The sequence below is a fragment of the Sorghum bicolor genome, chromosome 2 (genome assembly GCF_000003195.3).
Source record: "Sorghum bicolor cultivar BTx623 chromosome 2, Sorghum_bicolor_NCBIv3, whole genome shotgun sequence".
NCBI classification, from domain to species: Eukaryota; Viridiplantae; Streptophyta; class Magnoliopsida; order Poales; family Poaceae; genus Sorghum; species Sorghum bicolor.
This window is the reverse complement of record NC_012871.2, coordinates 6,680,252-6,708,210: the sequence shown is the minus strand read 5'-3', so window position 1 is coordinate 6,708,210 and position 27,959 is coordinate 6,680,252. Positions and strand designations below refer to the sequence as shown.

At 43.5% G+C, this 27,959-nt stretch overlaps 4 protein-coding genes across 5 annotated transcripts; 3 read left to right on the top strand and 1 right to left on the bottom strand.

Annotated features, from left to right (window-relative positions):
- LOC8075078 lies at positions 4,107–5,848 on the bottom strand. Its single transcript, XM_002459457.2, has 3 exons — positions 5,747–5,848; positions 4,874–5,235; positions 4,107–4,331 (listed from the first exon to the last, which is right to left on the bottom strand). Coding segments are annotated over exons 1-3 (465 nt in total). The 3' UTR covers positions 4,107–4,330.
- Positions 8,257–14,061, top strand: LOC8075077 (heterogeneous nuclear ribonucleoprotein 1). Of its 2 annotated transcripts, none has more exons than XM_002461581.2 (4): positions 8,257–8,385; positions 8,625–8,893; positions 9,054–10,236; positions 13,595–14,061. In XM_002461581.2, the coding sequence occupies exons 2-3, from the start codon at positions 8,657–8,659 to the stop codon at positions 10,176–10,178; spliced, it is 1,362 nt and encodes a 453-aa protein (XP_002461626.1). In that variant the 5' UTR covers positions 8,257–8,385; positions 8,625–8,656; the 3' UTR covers positions 10,179–10,236; positions 13,595–14,061. The 2 variants fall into 2 exon arrangements, with proteins under 2 accessions (XP_002461626.1, XP_021309796.1); XM_021454121.1 differs by having other exon boundaries at positions 8,297–8,471.
- Positions 19,472–21,327, top strand: LOC8075076 (AAA-ATPase ASD, mitochondrial). Its single transcript, XM_002461580.2, has 2 exons — positions 19,472–20,081; positions 20,208–21,327. The coding sequence occupies exons 1-2, from the start codon at positions 19,531–19,533 to the stop codon at positions 21,139–21,141; spliced, it is 1,485 nt and encodes a 494-aa protein (XP_002461625.2). The 5' UTR covers positions 19,472–19,530; the 3' UTR covers positions 21,142–21,327.
- Positions 21,585–23,908, top strand: LOC8063668 (AAA-ATPase At3g28600). Its single transcript, XM_021453342.1, has 3 exons — positions 21,585–21,644; positions 21,726–21,760; positions 22,170–23,908. Exons 1-3 carry the CDS (start codon positions 21,585–21,587, stop codon positions 23,728–23,730), a joined length of 1,656 nt encoding a protein of 551 aa, XP_021309017.1. The 3' UTR covers positions 23,731–23,908.

Here is a 27,959-nt window from a genome sequence, read left to right as displayed (position 1 = left end):
GGCATAGTTGGATCCTTCTATCATTTCTGTTAGATTTATTTCCGCTGTTTATTTTCTGCACTCTGAACCTTGGTATTGTAATAATAAAATTTGAGACTTTATGTTGTATGAAATGGACTAAGTATTGTAAGTTCTACTCATTATTGGATTTTGGATGTAAACATGGATTGTTTCAAGTTCTCCTGGTTGGGTGTGCTCGACGAAACTGTCTGAAATAGTTATCTTTTGGGGTATTTAGTGTCTAGTGGAAGACAAGTACTACTGAAGGTGCGTTAGGTGTGTTATTTCAGAAGGTTCCACCATATTTCTGAAGCTAAAATTTAAACTAAATTTAGCCTACTTTTGAAAGCATATTTTAAAACTTCTATTTTGAAGAGAAAAACCTATTCAAGCTTTAATATGATTTTTAGTTAAAAAATACTTAATAGGGTTTTCAATTTCATTTTGTAGACAATAAATTAATGCACAAGTGTGAAATCAACAAACAATCAAGTTTATTATTTTTTTAAAAATCACATTTTCATTATAAAATGGAGAACAGATTAAACAAAGATGGGAGAATTTTAGAGAAATAATAAAAAATATTTATTTTATTTATTTTTTTATTTGCATCCCAAAATATATTGAAATTTTGGGTGTGACATTTTTTCAACTTCCTGCACACCATCGGCTCCGTGGACACTGCACCATATCATCCACCGGGGTATATTTCCTTTCGATAGTTGAATCTTCGACTCATTGACACTAGGTCAGTAGGCCCTCATTATCCGATGATCTGCTGGCTTTGTCCTAGTGCTACCAGTGTATCTATCATCCAGTGGAACTATTCTGGGTGGTGGAGGAGAGGGGTCTAACCATGCCACACTTATTGATGAGCATTGTTCCACTCGTGGTTGAACACAAACTTTTCTTCCTTGTCATTGATGTTAAGATTAATCTCTCTAGCTCCCACATCACGTTTACATTCACGGTGCTCAAAAATAGCCTCCTAAGGATGCAATGGTTTTTGGTGTCCACTTTGATGTCGAAGGCCACGAAGTCCATGGGGATGAATAAATCCAGATTTTGACTGGAATGACTCTCGATAGGATTGGTTGGTTAGATGCAAGCACATAGCAATAGGGACATAATGGTGATTCTAACCAGAATATCCCTAGTAATTCAGTTTATTAAAGACTGCCTTGGGCATGATGATGATGCTCGCTCCAAGGTTATAGTGTATGGTCGAAATGGTATGTCTTAATTGAGCATGTGATTATCTTCCAAAAAATTGAGCATGTGATTATCTTCAAAAAAATTGAGCATGTGATGGTGAGATAACTAGGATTCTTCTTTTTTAGGAAGATTACGTGTTTAGGATCGCCGCCATGCTACACACTTAAGTTAATTACCTCCATAGTGGAAACTGGACGTTTGTTATTGAGGAAGTCTTTGAGTTATTTTGCATTTCATAATTACCTCCGCAAATCCCAAACTAATCATCAACGGTAGGCTTCCTATTGTGATGAGGGAATGGTAGGTTTGTGGTGTTGTATAACCCATGAGGAGACATCTTTCTCTAGACTTTATCACTAGTAGGTGATGTCGTCTCTTCTCCTCCTCCTCCCCCTCTTTGTCGGTTGCTTCCTTGTCCCTTTTCCCTATTTCAAATGGATGCGGTAGGTCCCAAGTGGTTTTACCCCTCTCCTGGTCACCACATCAACATTTTCTCTAGGGGCACGAGAAAGGGATCATCCTAATGCCGCTAGATCCAATGTGGAATTAGTTTCCTTGTTTGTGTCCCTTTAGGGATAAAAATAACACCATCTCTGTCCTCTAATAGGGAAACTCATGAGAATCAGAGATCAGGACCTATTGACATCCCTAGGTTTGATACTCTAATTATCTTTATCACTTGGAACCTAGGTTGTGTTTGATTTGGGAACAAGGAGAGACAAGAATGTCCATTACACTTTTAACACGGCTTAGTTAATTCTTGACTTTACCTTTGCTAAACCATATTCTATAGGCCTCACTCAGTTCTGTATAAATTAAGTGCAATTCAATTTGTTATTGACCTCATTTTGCTTTCTGTCTATCCACTCCTGCCCTACCTAGTTCGTTTCCTATGACCCCGGTGCTACATCCTAAAATGCAAACAAGCAAGCTCGTGTATCCACGGGACAAATCCCATTTGAAATGGATGGTGTGAGTTTGTCAAATGCTTGACAAGCCGCTAGATTAGCGGTGCATAAACCATGTTCGTCAACCAAGTTTGTTTAGTGGTCGTAACGTAATTGGTTAGATATTTTACAGATTCCCTATATATATTTTTATTTGTTACACTATTTCTGTTAGGTAAGCCCACTTAGCTCAGAGGTTAGAGCATCGCATTTGTAATGCGAGGGTCATCGGTTCAAATCTGATAGTCGAATTTTTTTCTATTGATGTTCCATGAACAAGAATTTCTTTTTTTCTCCAAATTAAATGGCGATGGGATCGCTCCATGCCTATGTTTGGTTGAGGGGCCAAGAGCATCCCTATTTTACGTTTAGTATGAGGGACAGAGAGACAAAAGATACAAGGACATTTGAGATCTTTAGACAATCAGTGGTACCTAAATGTCAGTCTCTTTCACCTTCTTATTCTCTCCTCACCACAGACAACCTTCATTTGTTGCCTCCGTGCCCCTCGTGCCTCATCTAATACCTTCCAAAACCACGACCGCCCTGTATACCACCTTTGCCACCCCTATTTGAAGGTAGAGTCAACTTGCCCATAATAGGCCAATCGTGCTGCTGTCCCGTGTCCCTTTGCCTCATTCGCAATGGGCTAAGGGTGTGCTCGGCCCGAGCTCATTGCCTCCCTTCCTCCTTCATGCTATGAGTGAGCTTGGGCGCACTAGTGCTGAGCTTCCCTCTTTTTGTGGGGGTGCGGTACTATGAGTCTTGGCTCGTCTCCAAGCAACACGCTCGGTAGAAGGCAACGCTAGAGTGTCATGTCGATGAGTGGGCGTGGGGTAAAGCTGACATGTGTACATGAGGGAAATAGAGATCAACATTGTAAGTGATGTACAAGCTTGTTCTTGTTTCCTTAGGGATAAAGCTAACCCTGAATCTAGAGGGATACTTTCTGAGAGGATGACTCTTCCCCTCGTGTCTCCAAACCAAACGTCACTAAAAGTAGGATTGTCCCATGCCATCTCATTCCATCCTCTTAACGCCGCACCACCTAAAAGGATGTGGAGAAGGCTTCTAATTGCATACCATCATCTAGCCCAATGACTCCTTTTGACTTTTTATCCCTTCTTTCTCTTGTTCTTCTTTTCTCGGTCCCTAATTATAAGTCAAAGCATATTAAGTTTAACCCAATTTATATAGTAAAATAATAATATTTATGATATCAAATAAATATGATTAGATTCTTCGTTAATTATATTTTTATAGTATACCTATTTGATTTCATAAATATTCTTTTGGTCAACAAATGATGCCATAAATTTTTGTAGTTCTATAATTTTGGTCAAACTTTAGATGCTCCGACTTTAAAAAAAGTGGGATGACTTATAATATGGAATGGAGGAGACATCTTTTATCTGGCTGTTTGGACACTTTAATGTTCTTTATCCTATTTTTTATGACATCCCTTATAGAGTCTTCACTTAGGTTGAATTCTATATTGGACTTTCTTTTTTAAAAGATGACCTATATAAAAAAAAAAATGGCTTTCTAGAAAATGGAAGTGCATGTGGAGTAGAAAAATAGGCTCCTTTGAAGGAGCACATTAAAAAATGCACCCCCAACCAAAAAAAGAAGGGTAAGGGGTTGACACTTCTTGACTACGCAGTAACAACAGTAAGTATGCATTCATTCTGCAATTTCTGGCAGAGTCCATTTTACTGCTGACGGCGTATTCATAATTTCACTTCTTGTCCTACGGAGTATTATTCTGACGGTGGTAACACTGTTTATTTTATCATTTAATCCTCACAGAATGCGAAACCAATTAGCCACGGAAATTAGCTATCAACTTGCACCGTCAAAGTTAATGAGTAACAGAAAATCTATCCATTATATTCTAAAGTTACAGATAGATGATCACACAATTCCACATAAGTCTTAAGTGCACAAACAATGTCAAACAACAGCAGCAATCTGCGTTCTGGTGTCAATCTGCAACCAATCAGCAGCTACATTTGTCTCATCTTGCTCACTGCTCCCAGCTAAATATGCTATATACGTACAAGATACTAGATACATGTGAAAGTTGATGGACACAATTTTGCACCTTGCATTAGGACTTCTCGATCCTTGAAGGCCACCATCTTGCAACTTTGATCTCAGCCCAAATCTCTGAGGTCCACAAGACAAACACATAGTTGATATGAGCAATTAGAACAGGAAAACAAAGTTGTGATTTTGATAAGATATGACTTACGAGGTGGCCTCAATATGGATTAACAGAGCTACATAAGCAATGTTAAAGGCTCCCCTCACTAAATCTACATATACAATATTAATTGTGCAAATCGCTTCACTAGCAATACAGTTACTGATATCATGACATTTTGTAGCCTTCAGATTTGATTTGGAGGACCATTTGTGGAACTTCGGCTATCACACTCCTAGAGTGTATGATCAAACATAAGGTCTACCAACCTAAACACTTTGTTAACCAATAACTTCACTTCTTTTATATTGTTTGGACCTTTACATTCAGATGAAGCCTCAAAGCTCAACTGTTGTTCTATGAAACAAAGATAATAGGATCGTCATGTTAAGTGGATATGCTAGTGTCCATTAAAAACTTGTTTCAGTAAAAGAAATACAGACTAGTCACAATAATTATATCAAATTAAATAAAGAAGAAGAGTGAGGTCAGTCAGAATCATTACCAGTTAGGGCACACATCCCATCTACTTGGTCGCTTCCTCTTAGGAGGCAACATTTCCACAGGATTTGGTACATCCTTTTTTGGAAAAACTACAGGCCTTGCTACATCAGAAAGCATTTCTCCATCTTCTGGTTCACTCTCAGTGTCAGACTCTTCACTGATCCATCCATAGCAGGGACGCCTTGCACGAGGAGGTCCTTTGGCTGGAGGCAGTGGCAGTACATGTTCTAGGGTAGGTGAACTGTTGGGAGAAGCTTGCCGTTCAAAGGCTGACTGAGATTCATTCGATGCCTCACAATCCACACATGAAACTTCCATACCATTTTGTGGTGATGCCTCTTCTGCAGCTGCTGCTTCTTGTTTCTACATAACGAAGACACATCCATTTGAAATTCTAACTGGATGGCAAAACAAATCCCAAGAAGTAATTTGTTAAAAATGAGCGACTTTTCTTGACAACTTCTTGATGACTAGCAGAAATTTTGATCATAATGTTGTATGTTTCATTGTGAGTTTTGATAGTAATTATAAGCAGGTTTGCAAATACTGACAGGGCTGAGAGCTCGACATGGATGTATGTCCATAAATATGCAAATTTAGAACATCAAGTTCCTGCTTAGAAAATATTGTCCTAAGGTACCTGTGTACTTGGATCGTAGGATAGTGAAAATGCTTAAAGATTTCAATATTCCAAAGGAATGTATGCGGCACATATATGTATTTGGGGATCAATGTTACAACTCTACATACTAGCATAAGAGGCTATGCACAACTAAGATGTAAAATTCAGGCAATCAGAACCCACCCAAGCGATGAAAATCAAGAATAGTGACAACGAAGTGCCACAGACAGGCGAGAAAGAAAGGGAATTCACCTGATCCTGCTGCTCCTGTTCTTCCAGGAGTCTGTCAAGCACGACACGGTATGATCCGTCCTCCAGCAAGAACCACCCATCTTTCCCGTACACCTGTATCATCGAGTATCATGGACAAAGCAGTCAGTATTCCTTATTCTTCAGTCAAACATTTGTTGCATTTGTCAGAGAAGAAAAGGAATTCCTCAATCAAATACCGAGTCATCTCTCTTTCAAAATCTGAACAATCAACAAAGAGCACAACCAACTAGCCTCCAACATTCAACTAGAGTTTCTCTTTGTAATCTCCCACGTGGTGAGCACAACCCCTCTCACATTCAACTTGTTTGGAGGCCCAAACAAATCACAACACGGTGCCCGATGATCCCTAGCTCCAAAGCATCTAGGTGGTTGGAACCACCACAAATAACAAAAACAACAAAGCCGTCGTACTCAACTAGTGCCACAAGATGCAAATGCACTAGAGCACTCTCAATCCCAAATTTGATCTTTTATGATCAAAGTGAGTGAAGTGTGTGTCTCAAACTCTAAAGGGTGGGGACATATGCAAGGAATGGCAAGAGGATGGCCATGGCTGGCCACCACCTCTATTATAAGCCCACCAACCAATGGAGTTGTTACCCTATAGTTGTGCTTTATGTGGGCGCACCAGAGCTCCGATTGAAGTTCTCAATGACAATAAAACTAGCCATTGTGTCTGTTAGTCTCTTCGGTTCTCTCTCCAATGAGGGCACTAGAGAATACCAGTGAATGTTGGCTGCCAAACCCCCCAAACAACCTCTCTAGTTAACTATCCCGATGCGTACTCTAGTACCGCACCGGATGTCTCTGATAAGTCTCGATGGACTAACTTTCCGGTGGATCCACAGGAGATCACGATATCCATTTTGAAATTTCCCACGAGCCTGGCCATGCTCTAGCGCAAGTTTTGGTGACACCACTCGGTGCAAACCTGAATTATCAACTTCTTTTTTCAAGGAAAGAATACCCTGAACTTTGAACTAGACATTATTAGCATGCCTTGGTGGGGTCTCCAGTGAGCCCACTTGGCATGTGGTATTTTTAGTGCGGAAAAGTCTTTCCCTCCCTCAATTTTCATGGAAATATATTTTCCTCCGTCAACTCCAAAATCAGATAAACCACCTCCCTCAAACTTTTAAAATAGTGTATTTTATCTCTCTAGAGCAGTTTTGAAAGGAGTTTGATATTTTGCTATAGTGGTGGTGGTTTTGTCTTCTTTTTTTTTATTGTTTTGGCTGAATCTTTGAAAAATTATAGTAAATCACAGAAAAAACATAAAATAGAAAATCTAATTATGTTGGACTCTACATGAGTAGATCTACACAGTGAATATATAATATGATATGTTTTAGTAAGTTTTTGCTATGAAGGTTTTGTCTTATTTATTTTTTATTTGGCTGAATCTTTGAAAAGTATAATAAATCATAGAAAAATATAAAATAGAAAATCTAATTTTGTTGGACTCTACATGAGTAGATATACATAGTGAATGTATAATGTGATACTCCGTATCGGATTTAGAAATCGTTTTGGACAAGGTTTGAGTTAAACATGGGAAATATAAAATCATCAATAACTTTTAAATTGTTGAGTTTTGCAAATATGAAAATTATATGAATAGGTCTGTCTTAAAAAATACTTTCATAAAAGTACAAATATATTATTTTTTTCTAAATATTTTTATAAAAATAAGAGGTCAAAGTTGTGTTTTGGAGACCGTGCCATTGTCCTAAATGACTTATAAATCCTATATAGAGGGAATATGCTTTAGTTCAACAAAATAATTATAGAAGTTGCAACTATGAATTATTTTATTTAATTATAGAAAAGCATAGATCGAAAGCTACAACAAAAAATTGTAGTAAAGCATACCATATTATATGTTCATTATGTAGATATGCTCATATGGAGTCTAACAAAATTAGATTTTCTACTTTATGACCTTTTTGTAATTTACTATGATTTTTCAAAGATTTACCCGAAATAAATAAAGGAAGACAAAGACAAAACCTTTATAACAAAAACTTTGTACTAAAGCATATTATATTATATATTCACTGTATAGATTTACTCATGTGGAGTCCAAAAAATTAGATTTTCTATTTTTATGATTTTTCAAATAATTTACTATGATTTTCAAAGTTTTAGCCGAAATAAATAAAAAAGAAAAAGACAAAACCACTGTCACTGTAGCAAAACAAAACCATCATTCACTATAGCAAAACCGTCTCGAAAACTGCTTTTAGGGAGATAAAATACATAGTTTAAAAAAATTACTGGAGACAGTTTGTCCGGTTTTAGAGTTGATTCAGGAAAAAACGGGTTTTCGTAAAAGTTGAGGAAAGAATAATAGACTTTTTCGTTTCAATGGTGCTGTCAAGCCCAGTTCGGCAGGCAGAAACCCGAGCCCGGCCTGCAGGCGATGAGAAAGCAAAGGCCGGGCGTGCGGCCCAGTATTGGCGTGTTTGGTGCCGAGCGCGAGCACCCTGCTGTGTCGTGTGTCTGTATGTATGAAGAAGGCTAGCTTACCCTCTGCGCTGCCTCTTCTTCACCCTGCCCTGCGTCGTCCTCGGATTGCTGACGGATCCCTCCTCGCCACCGCCGTCGCGGACCCACCGGTAAGCGTCCCGATCCCCCTGCCCGCTCTTCGTGTACGGAGGCTCTGCCCCGATCGGCGCCGCTCCGCCGGATCGCGCCGGATCTGGTACGGATCTCGCCCGCCCCGCGCGTAATTCCGCGATCGCCGCGTCGCGCCCAGCTAGGAGATCCAGCCCCGCGCGCGCGCGGGAATGTGGATAAGTACCGGCGTGCGTTTCTGGCTGACGACGTGCGTCTGTCCGTGGTGGGTTGGTTGCAGGGGGGAGAGGAGAGGGAGGGGAGGCGGGAGCGATGGAGGCCGCCGCCGCCGTCGCCGACTACGGGAAGCTCTTCGTCGGCGGCATCTCGTGGGAGACGAGCGAGGACCGCCTCCGCGACTACTTCGGCCGCTTTGGGGAGGTCACCGAGGCCGTCATCATGCGGGACCGCAGCACGGGCCGCGCCCGCGGCTTCGGCTTCGTCGTCTTCGCTGACCCCGCCGTCGCCGAGCGCGTCACCATGGACAAGCACATGATCGACGGGCGAATGGTACTAATCTTCCCTTCCCCTCCCCCTCCCCTCCCGGGTGGCCCGCCCAGCGCCCAATTCTGCTGCTGTAAATAAAGCTTCCGCCTTCTGTTTGTTTGTTTGTTTGTTTACCCTGTTGATTGACAGCTGAATTGTCCTGTCCCTGTTTCGATTCATTCAGGTGGAGGCGAAGAAGGCGGTCCCCAGGGACGACCACAGCATCGTGAGCAAGAGCAACGCGAGCAGCATAGGGTCGCCGGGGCCTGGACGCACCAGGAAGATCTTTGTCGGAGGCCTGCCCTCGAACGTCACCGAGGCGGACTTCAGGAGGTACTTTGAGCAGTTTGGGGTCATCACTGACGTGGTTGTGATGTACGACCACAACACGCAGAGGCCGAGGGGGTTTGGGTTCATCACCTACGATTCGGAAGACGCCGTGGACAAGGCCCTGCACAAGAGCTTCCATGAGCTGAATGGTAAGATGGTCGAGGTCAAGAGGGCTGTTCCGAAGGAGCAGTCGCCTGGACCTGTCGTGCGCTCGCCTGTGGGAGTGGGGCAGAACTATGCTATGAACAGGGTTCATAGCTTCCTCAACGGCTTCAACCAGGGTTACAACCCAAACCCCATTGGAGGTTATGGCATGAGGGTGGATGGAAGGTATGGCTTGCTTTCAGGTGCACGGAATGGGTTCTCTTCTTTTGGCCCAGGTTATGGGATGGGCATGAATGTCGAAGGCGGGATGAGCGGAACGTTTGGTGCAAGCTCTGGTTTCATCAGCAACTCCAATGGGAGGCAAATGGGTTCTTACTTCAATGCAAGTTCCAACAGGTTGGGTAGCCCTATGGGGTACCTTGGTCTTAATGATGTTCCAGGATCAATGTTGAGCTCCATGTCTAGGAATGTTTGGGGTAATGGGAGTCTAAACTACCCGAGCAATCCTACAAACATGAATGCTTTTGCTTCACCTGGAAATGGGGGTCAAGTCGGTATTACTGGCGACAGTTGGGGAGGTCTCCCTTCTGCTCATGGGATGGGAAGCATTTCAAGCCTTGGGTCAGGGAATCTTGGTCGTGGAGCTGGAGATAATACCTTTGGTTTGCCTTCTGGCAGCTATGGGAGAAGCAACTCAACTGGTACAATTGGTGAGCCTTTTTCTGCATCAGTCAATACGTATGAAGTGAACAACCCAGATACATATGGGAGCAGCTCTATTTATGGTGGCACAGCCTGGAGGTTCGCATCATCTGAGGTTGACATGCCTTCTTTTGGTCATGATATTGGAAATGTTGATCCAACTATCAAATGAGACATGTCAGCAAGTCACATGGGCAACTATCCTGTTAACAACAATCAGCCAAGCAGAGGTCAGTTTTCATTTCAACATTTTTCTCTGAAGTTCTGAATTGCGCATAGATTTTCCATTCTGTAAAAAGGAACTATGCTACATAAATGTGTTAATTACTTCAATGGCTGGGGGGAAAAGTGAAGCGCACCTCCTCTTTTTGGTTTAAGAAAGCATTGCATCTATCCAATCTGAATACAAGTTTCATGGCACTGCCTTTGTTGTGGGCTCCTCTAAATTCCATTTATTATTCAAGTAACTTGAGTACTGGATCCATAACATATTGGTTAGTCTGGCTCTGTGCTAATTAAAGCTTGAGTTTTGTTACGTGTTGGTTGACTGATGTATTGATGTTCTTCCATAACAATAACATAGTAAAAATAGAAATCATATAGTTTTGACGTCCTGTACTCCTATGACATTTATAGAACTTGATTGACAATGGATAATCAGTACATTTATAAAACACTTTGTGGACTTGTTCTCATATGAATGTGACATGTGCGTCTTCACAGTTAGATTGTTACTTTGCAGCATAGTGAATTTTTCACGCTATTGTTTCCAGATATTCAAATAGAATATTTGATTTTATTTGTCTTTTCTAAGCATTTTCTTGCTTTCTTCAGTTGAGTTTTAACTTATGCCAAGAAGATTAATAGGAGTAGACTGTAGATCTGAATTGTAATAAAATTATTTGAAGTCACTGGTCTATTGGTCCATGCATTTAGTGTTGCACTGTTCAATTTAACTGTAGAAGAAGCACTGTACAAGCTTCTTGCACTTGATTTGGTGAGATTAGGATAGGATATTTGACTTGATTTGTGCTGAGTAAATCAAGGAGTTTAGGAAGCAATTTATGTATGATGTTTTCAACATTCTGGTCAAACTCTGGATATATTCAACGATATTTGACACACTGGCCGGGAATTTCTAGTGGCCAATTTGTTCCTGCTGAGCGCCAAATTTTGCTACAATTAGTTTTGCAGCATTGTCCTGTAGCTGAGTGTTCAGTACACTGTTGGAATTGTGTAGTGCTGTGCCTATACTAGGTAGTGTATCAACATAAAACTGATGAAAAGATTATGAAAAAGAGGGATATACCATCAGGTTTTCTTAACATCATCATGTATATATGTGAAGGTTGGTACTGTATAGGTGAGAGCAAATGATTTTATCCAAATATGTTGCTCGTTGGGTAACATCACCAATTAATCATTAGGAGTTTGCTCCATGGTCCAAAAAGAAATTGAAACTTTTGGCTTTTCTTCAAGGGTTGTTTTTGTGCTCTTGTTTCCTATGGTATTACATTTTTCACATTTGCTTGCTGTTTGTAGAAGTAAAATAGTCATCAGGAAACTTGACAAAATTGAGACTCAATAAGGGAAATGCCTCTGCTTTTGTAGAATCTATCATGGCATAACATGGTCTACTTAGCTTTATAAACTTTCATAACATGGTCTACTTAGCTTTATAAACTTTCATAACATGGTCTACTTAGCTTTAAATTTTCATAACATGGTCACTTGTTGTTAATGTAGTTTAGTATACTGCATACCATTTATTTTTATTACAAATGTAGTCTTAATCTTTCAACTATGGTAAATGTAATCTAGAACTTTGTAGGATGTGTTCTTGATTACTGTTTCCTTCTAACCCAGTAGAGCTCTGCATCAAGCAAAACCAAAACCCTTATCATGCTAATAATTTTCTTACAATTATAAATACTTGCAATTAGTTACTATGAAAATTTGTAAAACTAGTACAGAGTAGGAACCAAGTGGAGACCAGCCAATCAACTTTTGCACCAATTTATAGCTGATTTATGGTAGTTTTAACTAGTCTGTCTGGTTACCCGAGCTGAAAGTTTATATACTTACAGAATATGGAAGCGCTGATTAAACGAAGCTTAGAGATTAGGGAGGATCCGCTCACCATTGGAATAGAACACCACAAAACCAACCATTATGCTGCTTTCTGGGCATTTGTTCCATTTCTTTCTTTCCATTTTTCATACACAATGAAATGGGAAACATCTTAGTTACTGAATATGTCTTATAATGGATGTTTAATATTTCAAGTTTCTTTTGCTCAAGTTTAATCACATACTTTAATGACATAAAGTGGGCGTTGGTTAGCCATGGCTAGGATTCCTGGAACAAGAGCCACTTCATCGTTTTTGCCTTTTTTCATTTTTTTATTTTTAGTGTATTGTTTTAATTGCATCAGTTAAGCATAAGTAGTTCCACCAAATTGTGGGTTCATTAAATCCGTTATTCTAAGTTATGAAGCATATTTCTCTTTTTGCTTGACAACTGTAAAACAAGCAGCATTGTTCTTATATTGTACAATAGAGACAGTTGTTGTCTATTCTGTGTACTTGTTCGCCAAGATGCAGAAATTGAGGACAAAGCATCTATTTGTCATACTCTATGGGACTAATACTATTTGAAATGTTGAAATAAATGTTTAGGTCAGTACATGCTATTTCACCTGTACATTCAAACTAGAGCAGAATTTCAGAAAAATGGTGTTAAAGCTATTATGAATAAGTTGATAACATTTGTGTTTCCTACATCTAATCGATTAGATTTCTGGAGATTCTGTTTTGTTGTTATCTTTTAAAAACAAAATATCAATCAGTTGCAATTTTAAATGGGAATTTTACTGTGGGTAGGTATTATTATACCTGGCTAAAACTGAACTGGAAACAGAATCAAATTTGAATGATATACACAAGGAAGCTTGATGCTAGAAGATGTTAGTAGTTGGTTCACTGAGACTTGAGCCATCTTTCTCAAAACTAGTGTCCTAGAGATGTAAGATATAGATTATAATTAGGATGGGCAGTTCATTTTCATGAATAGATCTGGCCAGCACAAATTCATTATGGTGTAACTTGAAATTCAATGCTGCAACTTAACATGAGAATTTTGCTGTAGTTGTTGCCATACTTGGCCAAAATTGTCCAGCAGAGTTGAGAGCATACTGCTGGAACACCATTTTTTTTGTTCAGAAAGATTATCTCAGTAGTATGTCCCTAAGAATTGAGTCATCTGCTCAGCTAGTGTTCTAGAAATGTATGATATATAGATTTTAAATTGGATGAGCAGAAATGCAGAATCTTCATGCATGGAGTATCTGGTCAGTTCCAATTTCGTTATGGTGTAAGAAAGGCCTGCTTTTCACCCGAGCTGTAGTCCATCCTGAACATGAACTTTTCCTATGTAGTACACTTTTTCCCCCCTTGTATCAGATACTAAACTATATATATGATTGTTTGTTTCTTTATTTTTATAAAATGAATTTAGTTTGTTTGTTACATAATTTGAGGACAAATCATAATTCAAGATCTAACAATGATATGATGGCTCCTTTTGCAGGTATCACTTCCTAGGGAGAGTATTACTATATTCCATATATGACTTGGGGTAGATGAAGCACCCATTCAGCCAGGCATCCAGTCCAGGTGCATGGCTGTGAATTGGTGATTGTCAGATTAATATACAGGTTAGTTTTGTCTAGCTAACCAGCGGTGTGGTTTGCGAACACCAACATGCTAGAGGTGGAGGAGCTGCTAGAGGAGGGAGCGGATACAGAAACATTTTGTGAATGTCTTTTTGTTTTTGGGGTCATGTTTTAGTTTTGATTCGTATGCGTGGTGAGGCCTTTTGGTTTTTGAATGAGATGTAGTAATTATTGCGGCACATATTTAGAAGTCCATGTTCCAACATAAGCTGGAAAAATGTCTGTATACGGATGAACATGTATACCAACCAAAGGGATGCTGTATTATACATTAGCCTGTGTGTTTTTTGATCCGTTTTTAACCATTTGTTTTCACTCTGGAGATTTTGCTGTCTTGCTCATGACTTATGCATGCAGTGGTGTTTTCTCCCCCTTCTTTTTTTTTGGCTGTACATAACTGGATCTGATTATTTGGCATATGTACGTTATTATTGTTAAAAAGCATTCCTGTGAAATTGACAGGTTAAATTCGGCTTCTCATGGTAAAAAAAAAGGTCATATGTTTTAGTTAGCATACATATGGGCATGCCCTTGTTTTGCTTCTCCTTGGAAAACGACTTTTTGCTCCATGTGGATGTGGACATTGACGCTGGCATTTGTGTGACTTGGGGCTGTGGGCTAAATTTCGGCGGCTGAAACGGCCGCCCCAAATTGGTAAACTGCTGACTAGGCACGACCGCTGGGACAAAACCAAATTATCATTTGGGACAAAACCAAATGATAATGCTGGTACCTTGTTTGGTGTTGGTGAAGTTTTTAGTTCTCACCAGCTTCATCTCAATAACGTTAACTTAAAAAAAATTAACTTCACCGACTCCTTACATTTGATAATTCACTAGCAAATATGCCACTGTGTTGTAACGGGAGAAAAATATTAAATGACCATAGAAAGTGATGACATAATATTACATATCTATTTATATTTATCTTTTTTATAAAATTAAAAGTCCACTATTTTATTGATAACCATGACATTTATGGTATTAGATAGTTAATATTTATAATAATATATAGCTTAGAGACATATTTATTTAATAATAAAAATAGAAATTAGTCAAACTTTATCTTACTCTAATATTACCTCTTAATATAGCTTAGTATTATATTAAAATATGAGAAGTTTGTTGCTAATTTTTTTTATTTAGATTAGATTCCTATGAAATATGATATATCAGTTAAATATATATAGATTATGAATACATGCGTTTATGAAGTGTTCATATGAGTTAACAACACATCGTGCAAAGGTAGTGTAAGCACCCTCAAGTATAAATTTAGGTAAATTAGTAAATTAGTGAGATATGCAGAAATGGTGCTAAAACTTTTACCACAAATCAAGCATCATATTAAATAGACTACCCTAAAATTTTCATAATAATTAGAGCAAAATAACTATAATTTTAATTTTACACTAAAAAACATAGGCAAGCATCTTCAACAAAAAATATACTAAAATTTATGATATTTTTTGTTTACTGCATGGATCTACATATGTGTAGCTGAACAAAATTTATTTTGTAATTTTTAGATTTTTCTATGAATTACTATGCATTTATTAATTTCAGCCGATCAATTTTACACTAAAAAGCATAGTCAAGCATCTCCAACAAAAAAAAAAATTTGTGATATTTTTTGTTTACTGTATAGATCTACATATGTGGAGCTGAACAAAATTTGTTTTGTAAGTTTTAGGTTTTTCTATGAATTACTATGTATTTATCAATTTTCAGTCAATTAAAATAATAAAAGAAAAGTAAATTAATAGGATAAATATTTTGTATTTAGACCCCTATAGTTTCTTTAATCTCAATATGTTGTAATATATAAAGAAGATTTTATATTGAAAATCTTAAAAAAACTTTTATTCTTTTTTCCTCTCTGCTAGTGGAAGCAACGATTCCATCCAGACGGACGGACGCGTGGGCGGGCTGAGTCAGCACTGACGAGCAGAAAATTTTTTGACAGATTAAAATTTTTACAATTTAGTAGTAGGAAATAGAAATAGATAGATTTTCAACTACAGCTATAGAAAGAGTTTGTGCAACAGTAGCAAATAGTGTTGTTACGTGATGAGTAGCCGGAGCCCGTTATGGTTGGGTGGCTAACTTGGGCCTTGGATTTCTAGAGCTAAATTTGGTTGGTTTAGTTGTCTGTAAACGGGCTAGAGCCTACCTTTGTTGGCCGAAAGTACCCCTTTAATTTAGAGAATAACCAAATTGATCGTTCAATCTAGGCCAGGCCAGAGCCAGCTCCTGTGGTCGTTCTCATTACCTCTCCTGTCCTGTCCTTGTCACCACCGCTGATCCTTCTGACCGATACTTTGCGCCTCTCCACTAGAGCTCCTGCCGGTCACCACCCCATCATATCGGATCTGCAACGAGCCACTCCGTCAGAGCCCTCGCTCGCCAGCACGCGACCATTGAGAGCGTCGAGGTGGGCTGGGAGGAGGATGCCTGGCGCCGACACCAGAAGCGTGCCGTGGAGGAGGATGGAGGAGAGGTCGGCAGCTCCTTCACCGCGACTCGCCATCGGACGAAGCCGCTCCTCCTTCACCTCCCCCGCATCTCCTCTGCGTCCTTGAGCTCCGACGAACTCCGCTGGCTAGATCTCCTATGGGCTCACGCAGCACACGGGGCCAAACGGCGGTGCGTGCGATGGTGGCGGCGACGTCGTCGTCGGAGGAGCAGCAGGATGCTGCAATGCGGTGGTGGCGTGCCGGAGGAGATGATGGACTGCTGCTGGTGCTATCTTCCATGTTTTTTTTGTGTTCGTGCTGAGCTCCGTCCGGAGCTGCTGCCCCTCCGATGGCGTTCATGAGAAGTGGTGCACAGCAGGTGTTGTTCGACGAATTATAAAGAGATGACTCTATTCAAGCTAAACCAACCAACCAAACACACTAAAAACTAGACAGATTTAGATAATATATACAACCAAACAAGTCCATCTTGACTCGCTAGAGACAGGCTCAATCTGCCTAGCTTATTTTCTAGCCACGCTAGAAGAAAGAGGGCCTTCCAGCAGCCAAGGAAGAGAAGTTGCCGTCTTTGATGTTGTGTTGCGGAGCATGATTCGCTTTCACGTCGTTGGAGTCTCTGGCATCTTTTACTCGCATGCAATGTGTGTCTCCGAAATTGCTGGGCTCCAAGGATGCTTTTCCCATCGTCCCAGCTGGTTCTAAGTTCTAGTGACTTTTGTCAAGTGGTTTTACATGCATTGTGGCTCACGTACTAATGACTGGATTCAGCACTAATCAGTTTACGTGCAGTGTGACTTTTGTCAAGTATATATATAGTTTTATGTTTATTAGAGTTTGGAGGACATATACGTGGATGGCATGATGATCGATCCTCTGAACGAAGTACAGCGGCCACCACCGCCAGCACGAGCTTGTCGTGATCGTGACCCGCTAGCCTTTTCAGAGGATAATGCCTCCTCTGGCCTCTGCTGTTGGCAGACGCCGGACGAGGATAGGATAAAGCACCGCTTTCTCCCAGGCTCAGTCGCTTCAGAACCCTTTCTGGTCTGCTGCCAGCAAAGTCACGACTCCAACGGTGCAGAAACAAACAAGTGAAACAGTTGACGAGTACATGGTGATTGTCCAAAGACAAAATCAAAGCTATTAGTGTTATAGGTTCTCCGTTCTCATGCAAAAATTCAGAATCAGAATGATCTTAGATTCTACGGACAAAGCCACTAGACAACACATGTAGAAAGTTGGTTAAACTTTTTTCTTTTTCAATAATACTCTGTATGATGTTGATAGAAAATCATAAAAATAGCATCCAGGTTTGCTAAGGGTCTCTCTTTGTTATGGCTTTGTGGGGCTTTAGCTTATAGTAACATAGCTTTAATTAACAAGCCGAAGTCAGTGAAGCCTAAAATACATGGCTTCAGTAGTTAGTGAAGTATAAAAAAAATCCTTGCTTTAGTACTAGTGCATTTTATGGTGAGAGAGAAAAATAGCTCGCGTTACTACAGTACCCTTGACATGACAGGAGGAATGAGCTTGTAAGCTAAAATCACTTTTACTTTTCAGTTATGGAATATTGTTTTTCTCTCGCAACAAATCAGCATCATCATCAGCCAAAAAACAGTTAGCCGAACTGACCCGACAATAAAAACTATGCCAAAGTAGGCCCTAAGTGTAATAAGAAATGTCTGAAATTAATTACTAGTACGTAGTATGACACACAACCCACATTAAGGATTACTGGTGGAGTTCGATCAAGATTTTAGGTGTTGAAGAACATACCTTTGGGTGTTTCTAGTGCTGGTCGTCGAACCACACCGACCACTAGTGTCCCCACCATGAAGCATATATACTTCCTTTTTTTTTTCATCATCCACCACACAACTACAGCCGAGGCAAATAACACCCCTATTGACGACGTGTAACGTGTTGTCGTGTCGAATAGGGGCGCCTCCTCATCCACACCCAAACACCAACGTGAACCATTTGTTGCTCCTCACCAGTCACCACTATGCATTAGCCGCAACCGATGCACTCTGTATTCATGGTCACGACTAGCAACCACATCGTCGCTGCCACTCCCATATTCCGATCCCCTCTTCGTGAAATCTCTCCTCTCCTACCTAATCTCCTCTCATGACCGCCACAATAATGGTGCAGCCGACTACTCCTTGTTTGTAGAAGCTTCAACTCACAGAATCCATATCGGTAAAATTCTTTAAACTTCCATTAACTTTATAGAAAAAAGCATAATATCTATGATATAAAATGAGTATCTTATAAAAATATATTCTATGATAAATCTAATAATATTAATTTGATACTATAAATTTTAGTATTTTTTTCTATAAATTTGGTCAAAATTTTTAAAATTTGACTTAAGACAACTCTAGAAGTTACAGCTTAATTACAGGGATAGATGGAGTAACAATTAGGGGTAGCCGCACCAGGCGTAGATTGGTGACACGACGTCAAGAAACTACGGTTCATTTTGCATGAAAGATCGAATACCATGTGGCGGAGGCAGTATTTCGTATGCCACGCTAGTAGCTAGGTGGGGCATAATTGAAACACAATGCATGAATCAAGCATGTATACTAAGGCTCCATTTCATCAGGCTTCCACTGTGTCTAGCACAAACTTTGAATGCATTGTTGAACATCATTGACCACTGTAGCAAAAATGGTTCCAACTTTCACAAAATCTAAAATAAACCATGGACAAGATCTCAACGAGCCGGTTATTTTAAGGCTTCATGGGTTCCCACTATAATAATCGTACGACCGAGAACATTGTAGCACTTTCATTTACATTTAACAAATATTGTCTAATCATAAATTAATTAGGTTCAAAAAATTATCTCCTAAATTACGAACAAACTATATAATTAGTTATTTTGTTAATTTATATTTAATGCTCTATATCTGCCGTAAAATTCGATGTGACAAGAAATCTGATTTTATAAAATTTCTCGGAAACTAAAGGAGGCCTAGTATTGAGAAGTCCTTTGGAGCTTATGCTGCTCAGTTAATCACGAGCAAAATGTCCAAAATCAGAGGACGCCGCAGAAGGCCGAACCCATTGGCAAGTACGAGCATTGAGCAACGGCAGCCAGTGGGTCCCACACCCTGACAGGCACCTTTTCTTCTCCACATATCCACCACCCGGTAGTGCACAGCACAGTCCACGTTCCGCAGTGCACAGCAGAGGAGTGCCCACATGCCGCCACACCCGAGACCGAGAGCCATGAAGAGTCCGGCGCCGGTCTCGCCTGGGCTGCTGGAGCAGATCGGCGGCCTCTGGTCGTCGCTCGCCGGCGTGATGCTCGTGTGGAGCATGCTGCGGCCCTACCTCCCGCGCCAGCTGCTGGACCACTTCGCCGGGCGCTTCCTCCGGCGCCACGCGCGGTGGCTTGTGGCGCTCGCCGACCCTTACCTCACCGTCACCGTCGCCGAGTACGACGGCGAGCGGCTGAAGCGCGGGGACGTGTACGAGCATGCCAAAGCGTACCTCAGCCACCGGTGCGCGCGCCGTGCGCGGGCGCTCCGCGCCGAGCCCGCGCGCAACGCCGACCGCTTCGTGCTCACCCTGGGCGACAACGAGGAGGTCACCGACGAGTTCCGCGGCGCCACCGTGTGGTGGCACTCCGTGCCGTCGCCCTCCCGCCACCATGGTCCCATCACGTGGTACGGCGGCGGCGGCGGCGGCGGCGGCGTCGTCCTGGACGGCGCCGGCCGCACGTACCGCCTCGTGTTCCACCAGCGCCACCGCGACCTCGTCGTCGAGTCCTACCTTCCCCATGTCTGCCGCGAGGGCCGCGCCATCATGGCCGCCAACCGCCGCCGGAAGCTCTTCACCAACTCCGGCGACAGGTGGGCCGGGACGGGACCTATTGTTGTTGTCCGGCCGGCCGGAGCCGGACCACGCACTGGTGGTCAGTGCTTGATTTCCTCGCGATTAACCCCTGCGCCGCCGTGCTCTGTTCTTCTTGGCAACAGGTACGGGAACTGGAGGCACGTGGTGTTCGAGCACCCGTCGACGTTCGACACGCTGGCCATGGACCCGGCTAAGAAGCGGGAGATCATGGACGACCTCGACGCGTTCCGGAACGGGAAGGACTACTACGCGCGCATCGGCAAGGCGTGGAAGCGCGGCTACCTCCTGTACGGCCCGCCGGGGACGGGCAAGTCCACCATGATCGCCGCCATGGCCAACTACCTCGACTACAACATCTACGACATCGAGCTGACATCCGTGGCCACCAACACCGACCTCCGGCGCATGTTCATCGAGACGAAGGGCAAGTCCATCATCGTCATCGAGGACATCGACTGCTCCCTCGACCTCACCGGCAACCGCAGCAAGAAGAAGCCGAAGAAGGCGCCGGTGCTGGTTCCCGGTCCCGGTCCCGCCGACGATGACGTGACGAAGGCGCCGCCGCCGGCGTCCGAGGGCGAGCAGTCCTCACCCCGCGACGCGACAGCCAGTAAAGTGACGCTCTCCGGCCTGCTCAACTTCATCGACGGCCTCTGGTCGGCGTGCGGCGGCGAGCGCATCATCGTGTTCACGACGAACCACGTGGAGCGGCTGGACCCGGCGCTGATCCGGCGCGGCCGCATGGACAAGCACATCGAGATGTCCTACTGCTGCTTCGAGGCCTTCAAGTTGCTGGCCAGGAACTACCTCGCCGTGGACGCCCACCCTCTGTTCGACGACGTCCGGGCGCTGCTGCAGGAGGTGGACATGACGCCCGCCGACGTCGCCGAGCTCCTGACGCCCAAGTGCGCCGCCGCCGCCGCCGCCGAGGACTCGTGCCTCGCCAACCTCGTGAAGGCGCTGCAGGTGGCCAAGAAGGCCACCACGGCTGAGGCCTGTGGCGCCAGTTGCAGCATCGTCATCCACGACGACGAGGAGGTAGTGGAGGATGAGTAGACCTAGCTGATCCAAGATGTCGTTTGTTTAACTGCATCCTGTGTTATGTTGCAATCCTTATGGGAGTTGCATTATTCCTAATGTACTGTAGTGGTCTGTGACTTTAGGTTCATCTTCAGACATGAATTGAGTTAACCTTGTTTGATTATCCTTCTTTGGTCAATCTGTGCTTAGAGACACTCGTAAGGTGTTTTGTTATTGTTTGGCCTTCTCTATGGATGGATTAATTAGTTGGCATTGGCTGAGTGTAGAGGTTCAGAGGTGGAGTGAGACAAGAACACTAACCAAATTCGCCCTCGGTTCACTGCTGTTCTTCATCTGAAATTCTGAATACTTAGTGTTGTGCTTCACACCAGTTCCGGTGCCTTGGCAGCCCTATCTTGCTGAAAAGCTATGACAGAAAATACTGGTTGCTGATTTATTGTGAGAAAAAAATATTACTGATGGATTCAGTTGATAAGCTCAAGCGAACAGGATATCCTGCTAGAACAGACAAAACAAAGGTACACATTTCTCACAACAAATCAACAACGAACAATACATTCTAAAATTTAAAATAACCTTTAATTTGACACAAAATGCAGTTACTCGCTGCAATGGTTGAAGCAGTAACATGGGTGTAAGGATGAGAATAGTGGTCTAAACGGGTATTTATGATTATTCTCTATTTAATTTAATGAACTAAATAAATAATTTTTTTCTCATTATTTATTTATTTTATATTTTATTAAATTAGACTAGAAAAGGACTATGAATATCAATTTAGAGCTCTCATCGCCATCCTTACAAGTTACAACTACAAAACGAGCAATATGTCCAAAGACAGAAAGCCTATGGCCATGGGGCCCACAACCTGACAGCTATCGACCGTTCGTCTCTATGGGTGTGTTTGGTTGGTAGCCCACCTTGGCCATGGCTCATTTGGGTCAGTTTTTGGATGTTTGGTTGACTAAAATCATCCTGGGTTCTGGCTGGAATGGGCCTGCCGTACCGCTGGAACCTGGCCAGCTTTGACCGGATGAATTCAGAGTCACGCCACAGTCCACAGTCCAGAGCCTGCAGCCTGCAACACAACATGCCGCCGCGCCCAAGAAGCATGAAGAAGAAGAACCCAGCGCCGGTTTCGCCCTGGTCAGCGCTCGCCGGCGCGATGCTCGCGTGGAGCATGGTGCGCTCCTACCTCCTCCCACACGAGCAGCTACGCAGCTTCGCCGCCAGCTTCCTGCGTCGCCACGCGCAGCGGCTCCTGGGGCTCGTCGAACGGGAAAAGCACGACCGCACACCGTCGCCGAGCACGACGGCGGGGAGCGGATGAAGGGCTGCGGGGACCTGTACGAGCACGCCAAGGCCTACCTGAGCCACCGGTGCGCGCGCTGGGCACGGGCGCTCCGGGCCGAGAGCGCGCCCGCCAGCAGCGGCCGGGACCGCTTCTTGCTCAGCATGGGCGACAACGAGGAGGTCAGCGACGTGTTCCGCGGCGCCACCGTGTGGTGGCACTCCGTGCCCGCGTCCGCCGGACGCCACCGTGGCTCAGACGGCCGCGACGACGTCGACGACGGCGGACGCACGTACCGGCTCGTGTTCCACCGGCGCCACCGCGAGCTCGTCGTGGACTCGTACCTCCCCCACGTCTGCCGCGAGGGCCGCGCCGTCATGGTCGCCGGACGGCAACGGAAGCTCTTCACCAACGCCGGCGGCGGGTGGTGCTCGATGTGGAGGCACGTGGTGTTCGAGCACCCGTCGACGTTCGACACGCTGGCCATGGACCCGGCCAAGAAGCGGGAGATCATGGCCGACCTCGACGCGTTCCGGAACGGGAAGGAGTACTACGCGCGCATCGGCAAAGCGTGGAAGCGCGGGTACCTCCTGCACGGCCCGCCGGGCACGGGCAAGTCGTCCATGATCGCCGCCATGGCCAACTACCTCGACTACGACATCTACGACATCGAGCTCACGTCCGTGGCCACCAACAAGGACCTCCGGCGCATGTTCATCGAGACCAGGGGCAAGTCCATCATCGTCATCGAGGACATCGACTGCTCCCTCGACCTCACCGGCAAGCGCAGCAAGAAGAAGAAGAGGCCGAAGGCGCCGACGACCGAGGGCGAGCATTCGTCAGCCCGCGACGCGACAGCCAGTAAGGTGACGCTCTCCGGCCTGCTCAACTTCATCGACGGCCTCTGGTCGGCGTGCGGCGGCGAGCGCGTCATCGTGCTCACGACGAACCACGTGGAGCGGCTGGACCCGGCGATGGTCCGGCGCGGCCGCATGGACAAGCACATCGAGATGTCCTACTGCTGCTTCGAGGCCTTCAAGGTCCTGGCGAGGAACTACCTCGCCGTGGACGCGCACCCTGTGTTCGACGACGTCCGCGTGCTGCTGCGCGAGATCGACATCACCACCGCCGACGTCGCCGAGCTCCTGACGCCCAAGCGCGCCAACGACGGCGACGGTGGCGGCGGCGGCGTGGACTCGTGCCTGACCGGCCTGGTGGCGGCGCTGCAGAAGAAGGCCAAGGCCAAGGCCAAGACCGGCGGCGCCAGTCGCAGCGACGTCGTGGTCCAGGCCAAGGAGGAGATACAAGATTAGGCCTTCGATAACAATGTCGTTTGTTTAAGTGCGTCTTGTTGTGTTGGTAACTTGGTAGCTGCAGCAATTAATCCAATCATGTTGGAGTTGCATTTGTAATGTGCTGGGTGGTTTAATAAGGAGTTTCTCCATCTTCAAACATGCATTGAACTAGCTAGCAGCCTTGTTTATTGGTACATCTTCAGTTTGAGCAAAACATCAAACATGGCCCAAAAAAAAACCGAGAACATACGCGGCATGTATTTCATTAAGCAGAAATATGGTGAATTGAAGTGTGAGAGAGGCCAGGATCTGCTGTTCTGCTCATTAGACTACTGCGATGTACCGTGTGGAAACATGCGTGGATGTGCATGGGATGCACGGCTTGCGCTCCGGAAAACAGCAGGCCTCGTGCTTGTGACAGGAGAAGGTTTCACAAGAGACGTGTGGCCTTGACCAGTGCTAACTGCTAAAGCAGCAGCAGCAGCAGCATACTTCAGCGTTTCTGGGTTCCCTTGTTGAGATTATGCCTGACGAGTCACGGTGACTGGCCTGACTTGGACCGTGAAAACTTTTTAATTTGCAATTGTAGGAGTACTATTGTTTTGTGCAACTCTATGTTCCAACAACTTGATTTCTACAAAAAAAAAAATGACGCTAGGGCCATTATGTCAGTGAGGAGAGGGAGGCGGAGTTGGGGCTGGCCCAGGTGGGGAAGAGGAGAGAGTGAAGGGAATGGGCCGGGAAAGTGAAGGAGAGAAGGAGGAAGGAAGAAGGACTGCGACCGAAAAATTTAATCATAATTACTATATTTTTAATATTTTTTGTGGGTGCGCTCGCACCTTATACTATCTATATAGATCCGTCTAATTCGGAACGCGTCGAGGTCGTCCATGATCTTTCTTCTTGGCCGGTTCCATGGCCAGCGTGTCGAACGTTGTCAGGTGGTTGAAGTTGACCTAGCTCCATGACTTATGGTGAGGCGCCGCCGCTCCTGCTCGGTAGCAGGTCGTCCAGCACCACTGGCGGAGCCACCGCCCGGCCACCTCGGGCGACCGGCCGGGTTTCTCCCCAAAATTTAAAAGGAAATTTTTTTTATAGATTCGTATAGAATTCTATAATTTTATAATTAAATATTTTTTTTTTCTTAATAAAAATTGCCCGAGCTCGTAAAAGCTTCACCACTGGACCAGCACCACCGAGGACCAAAGCACCCGCGGAACTTGTCGGTGACGTCCTGGCCGTCGCGCATGCTGATGACGAGGCCGTCGCCGCCCTCGGCGCGGAGCTCGCGCGCGTCCTGCAAGGTGCAAGCACACGGCGCCGCTCAGGTACGCCGTACGCCTTCACCTCCTCGTAGTCGGTGGTGTCGGTCTCCGCCAGGGGCTGCAGGCTGGAGATGAGGCGCGCCAGGGCCGGGCACTCGAGGATGTCGACGGAGACGTAGAGGTCGACGACGTTGAGCAGCCGCCGCACGTGGAGTGCGGCGGAGGAAGAGGTACGGTTGAAGTAGGTCAGGAACAGCCGCCGCGGCGCGTACGTACGCCGTGAGCAGCGGCGCCAGGAACCACGACGACGCGAAGTTGGCCAGCCACCCATCGCCGCACCCGCGCACACACCGCGCCGGGATTGTTCGCGGAGGAGGCAGAGACATGGCGCCCGTGCGGGTTGCGACGTCGAGAGGCCTCTTCTTGCACGGCGCACACGAGATTCTATGGGGCCACGCGCCGGCTGTAGTACGTGCCCGTTACAGTTTCGAAATGTCAGCGTACGATTGGGAGCCCGTTACAGGGTTCTTCTAGGCCTGTTTGGATTCCTGGGCCTTGTTTAGATCACCTCAAAATCTAAATTTTTTCAAGATTTCTCGTCCATATCGAATCTTATGGCATATGCATAAAGTATTAAATATAGACAAAAAACAAAAACTAATTTTTACAGTTTATCTGTAATTTATGAGACAAGGCCTGTTTGGATTCCTGGGCCTTGTTTAGATCACCTCAAAATCCAAATTTTTTTTCAAGATTTCTCATCACATCGAATCTTATGACATATGCATAAAGTATTAAATATAGACAAAAACAAAAACTATTTTTTACAGTTTATCTGTAATTTATGAGACAAATCTTTTGAGCCTACTTAATCTACAGTTGGATAATAATTGTCAAATACAAACGAAAGTGCTATAGTATTAAAATCCAAAAACTTTTCGGAACTAAACAAGGCAAACAAGACGAATTGAAAATGTTTTCATGGGTCTTGTTTAGTTGGTGAAATTTTTTAGTTTGACTATCGTAGTATTTTTGTTTGTATTTGATAATTATTATCTAATCATAGACTAACTGACTCAAAATAATTCATCTCATAAATTATAGGTAAAGTGTGTAATTAGTTATTTTTTTTTATATTTAATGCTTCATGCATGCGTCTAAAGATTCGATGTGACAAAGAATCTTGAAAAAATTTGGAATTTTTTTTGGAACTAAGGCCTTGTTTAGTTAAAAAAAACTTTGTAAAATGGACACTGTAACACTTTCGTTTGTATTTAACAAATATTATTTAATCATGAACTAACTATACTTAAAAGATTCGGCTCGCAAATTACAGACAAACTGTATAATTAGTTTTTTTAATCTATATTTAATGCTTCATCATGAACTGTAAGATTCTATGTGACAAAGAATCTAAAAATTTTACAAAATTTATCCGAACTAAACAAAGTCTAAACAAGACCGTGGACTGGCCTGTTTGGCTGTGCAGTGAATTGGAGGAAAATACGATTCCCTTTCCCAGGCCCGAGTCGAAGGCCTGCATCAAATTCAGAGGCTGGCAGAAAGTCCATAGATTGCCATATATTAGCTCAAGGTCCATGACCCCAGAAAATAAAAAGAAACCCCGCGGCGTCCATTAAGGACAGGGTATCACACAACTATAGATCGCCATATAGCCCAAGGCCCATGAGTCCAGCCCATGACATGTTTTCTTATGAGTTTTGTTTGGGAAAACAATAAAAATAACAACCCTCATAGAATCATCTTAGATAATGGGCCAATGATTATGTTAGTTGAGCGAGGCATTTCCATACACCGCCTGGAAAGATTTAAATCACTCATTTATATGTAGATGTCTTCTCAATCCTTATTATTAAAAAAATAAGCATCTATATCAAGTCGAATCTAAATGGACACAGATCCACTAAAAAGACGTATCAGAGCTACTCTTTGTTCATTAATATGAACTGTCCTCTTATTTTTAAATTGTAAGACATTTAGCTTTTGTGGATACATTGATTTGTTATGTATCTAAATATGATGTATAATACATAGCAAAAGCAGGAAAGTTCCATCATATCACCATGTCTAACGCAATGGTTCCATCAAAGTCTTGTTTTCTTCCAAACACTTCTCTCAAGTGCCGTTGTAACGTTATGTTTTTTGTTTAAAAAAACAATTGTATTTTGCAATTTCTCCTATGAACAGTTAAACCTGCAATGTCATCGTGGTTTAAAAGACGACTATGGGATTTTAGACCATAAGTCCACAATGATAAAAGTCAACGCAGAAGTCTACGGTCCGGCACATACTATGGCCTTGATTAGTTCACCCTGAAAAACTAAAAAGTTTTTAAGATTCTCCGTCACATCAAATTTTGTGGCACATGCATGAAACATTAAATATAGACGAAAATAAAAACTAATTACACAGTTTAGCTGTAAATTATGAGACGAATCTTTTGATCCTAGTTAGTCTATGATTGAATAATATTTGTCACAAACAAACGAAAGTGCTACAGTACCGAAATCTTTTCACTTTTCGGAACCTATATGGTCCGTACGTGTTCGTGACGGCCACGCAAACGAATATCATGGCCTCGCAGACCGTCACTTTCACGTGGCAAGATGATGGAGAAAGTTTAACACCAGTAAACAAAAAAAAAAAGAAAAGAGGACGAAAGGTTCTTCCTGCCCGTTTTTTATATTTGCTTCCGACGACGACAATGCCGGAGACTCGCTGGAATGGACCGCGATGCGACGGGGAACCACCTTTGTCTACGTGGAGACGACGAAGCCGTGTGACGATGCTTTCGGTTCAGGCCTTGTTTTGGTTTTCAAAACATTTTGTAAAATTTTTCAGATTCCTCGTCACATTAAATCTTTAGACACTTACATAGAGTATTAAATATAGATAAAAATAAAACTAATTGTACAGTTTGGTCGGAATTAACGAGACAAATCTTTTAAGTCTAGTTAGTTC

What these genes read in the sequence shown, in the direction of transcription:
- LOC8075078 (XM_002459457.2), bottom strand. Translation starts at nt 5,848, where the DNA reads ATGATACAGGTGTACGGGAAAGATGGGTGGTTCTTGCTGGAGGACGGA. An exon ending in AACAGGAGCAGCAGGATCAG is followed by an intron (nt 5,236 to 5,746) that starts GTGAATTCCCTT and finishes TTCGTTATGTAG; the next exon opens with AAACAAGAAGCAGCAGCTGC.
- LOC8075077 (XM_002461581.2), top strand. Translation starts at nt 8,657, where the DNA reads ATGGAGGCCGCCGCCGCCGTCGCCGACTACGGGAAGCTCTTCGTCGGC. An exon ending in ACATGATCGACGGGCGAATG is followed by an intron (nt 8,894 to 9,053) that starts GTACTAATCTTC and finishes CGATTCATTCAG; the next exon opens with GTGGAGGCGAAGAAGGCGGT.
- LOC8075076 (XM_002461580.2), top strand. Translation starts at nt 19,531, where the DNA reads ATGCTCGTGTGGAGCATGCTGCGGCCCTACCTCCCGCGCCAGCTGCTG. An exon ending in TTCACCAACTCCGGCGACAG is followed by an intron (nt 20,082 to 20,207) that starts GTGGGCCGGGAC and finishes TCTTGGCAACAG; the next exon opens with GTACGGGAACTGGAGGCACG.
- LOC8063668 (XM_021453342.1), top strand. Translation starts at nt 21,585, where the DNA reads ATGGATTCAGTTGATAAGCTCAAGCGAACAGGATATCCTGCTAGAACA. An exon ending in CTAGAACAGACAAAACAAAG is followed by an intron (nt 21,645 to 21,725) that starts GTACACATTTCT and finishes CACAAAATGCAG; the next exon opens with TTACTCGCTGCAATGGTTGA. An exon ending in GTTGAAGCAGTAACATGGGT is followed by an intron (nt 21,761 to 22,169) that starts GTAAGGATGAGA and finishes GGATGAATTCAG; the next exon opens with AGTCACGCCACAGTCCACAG.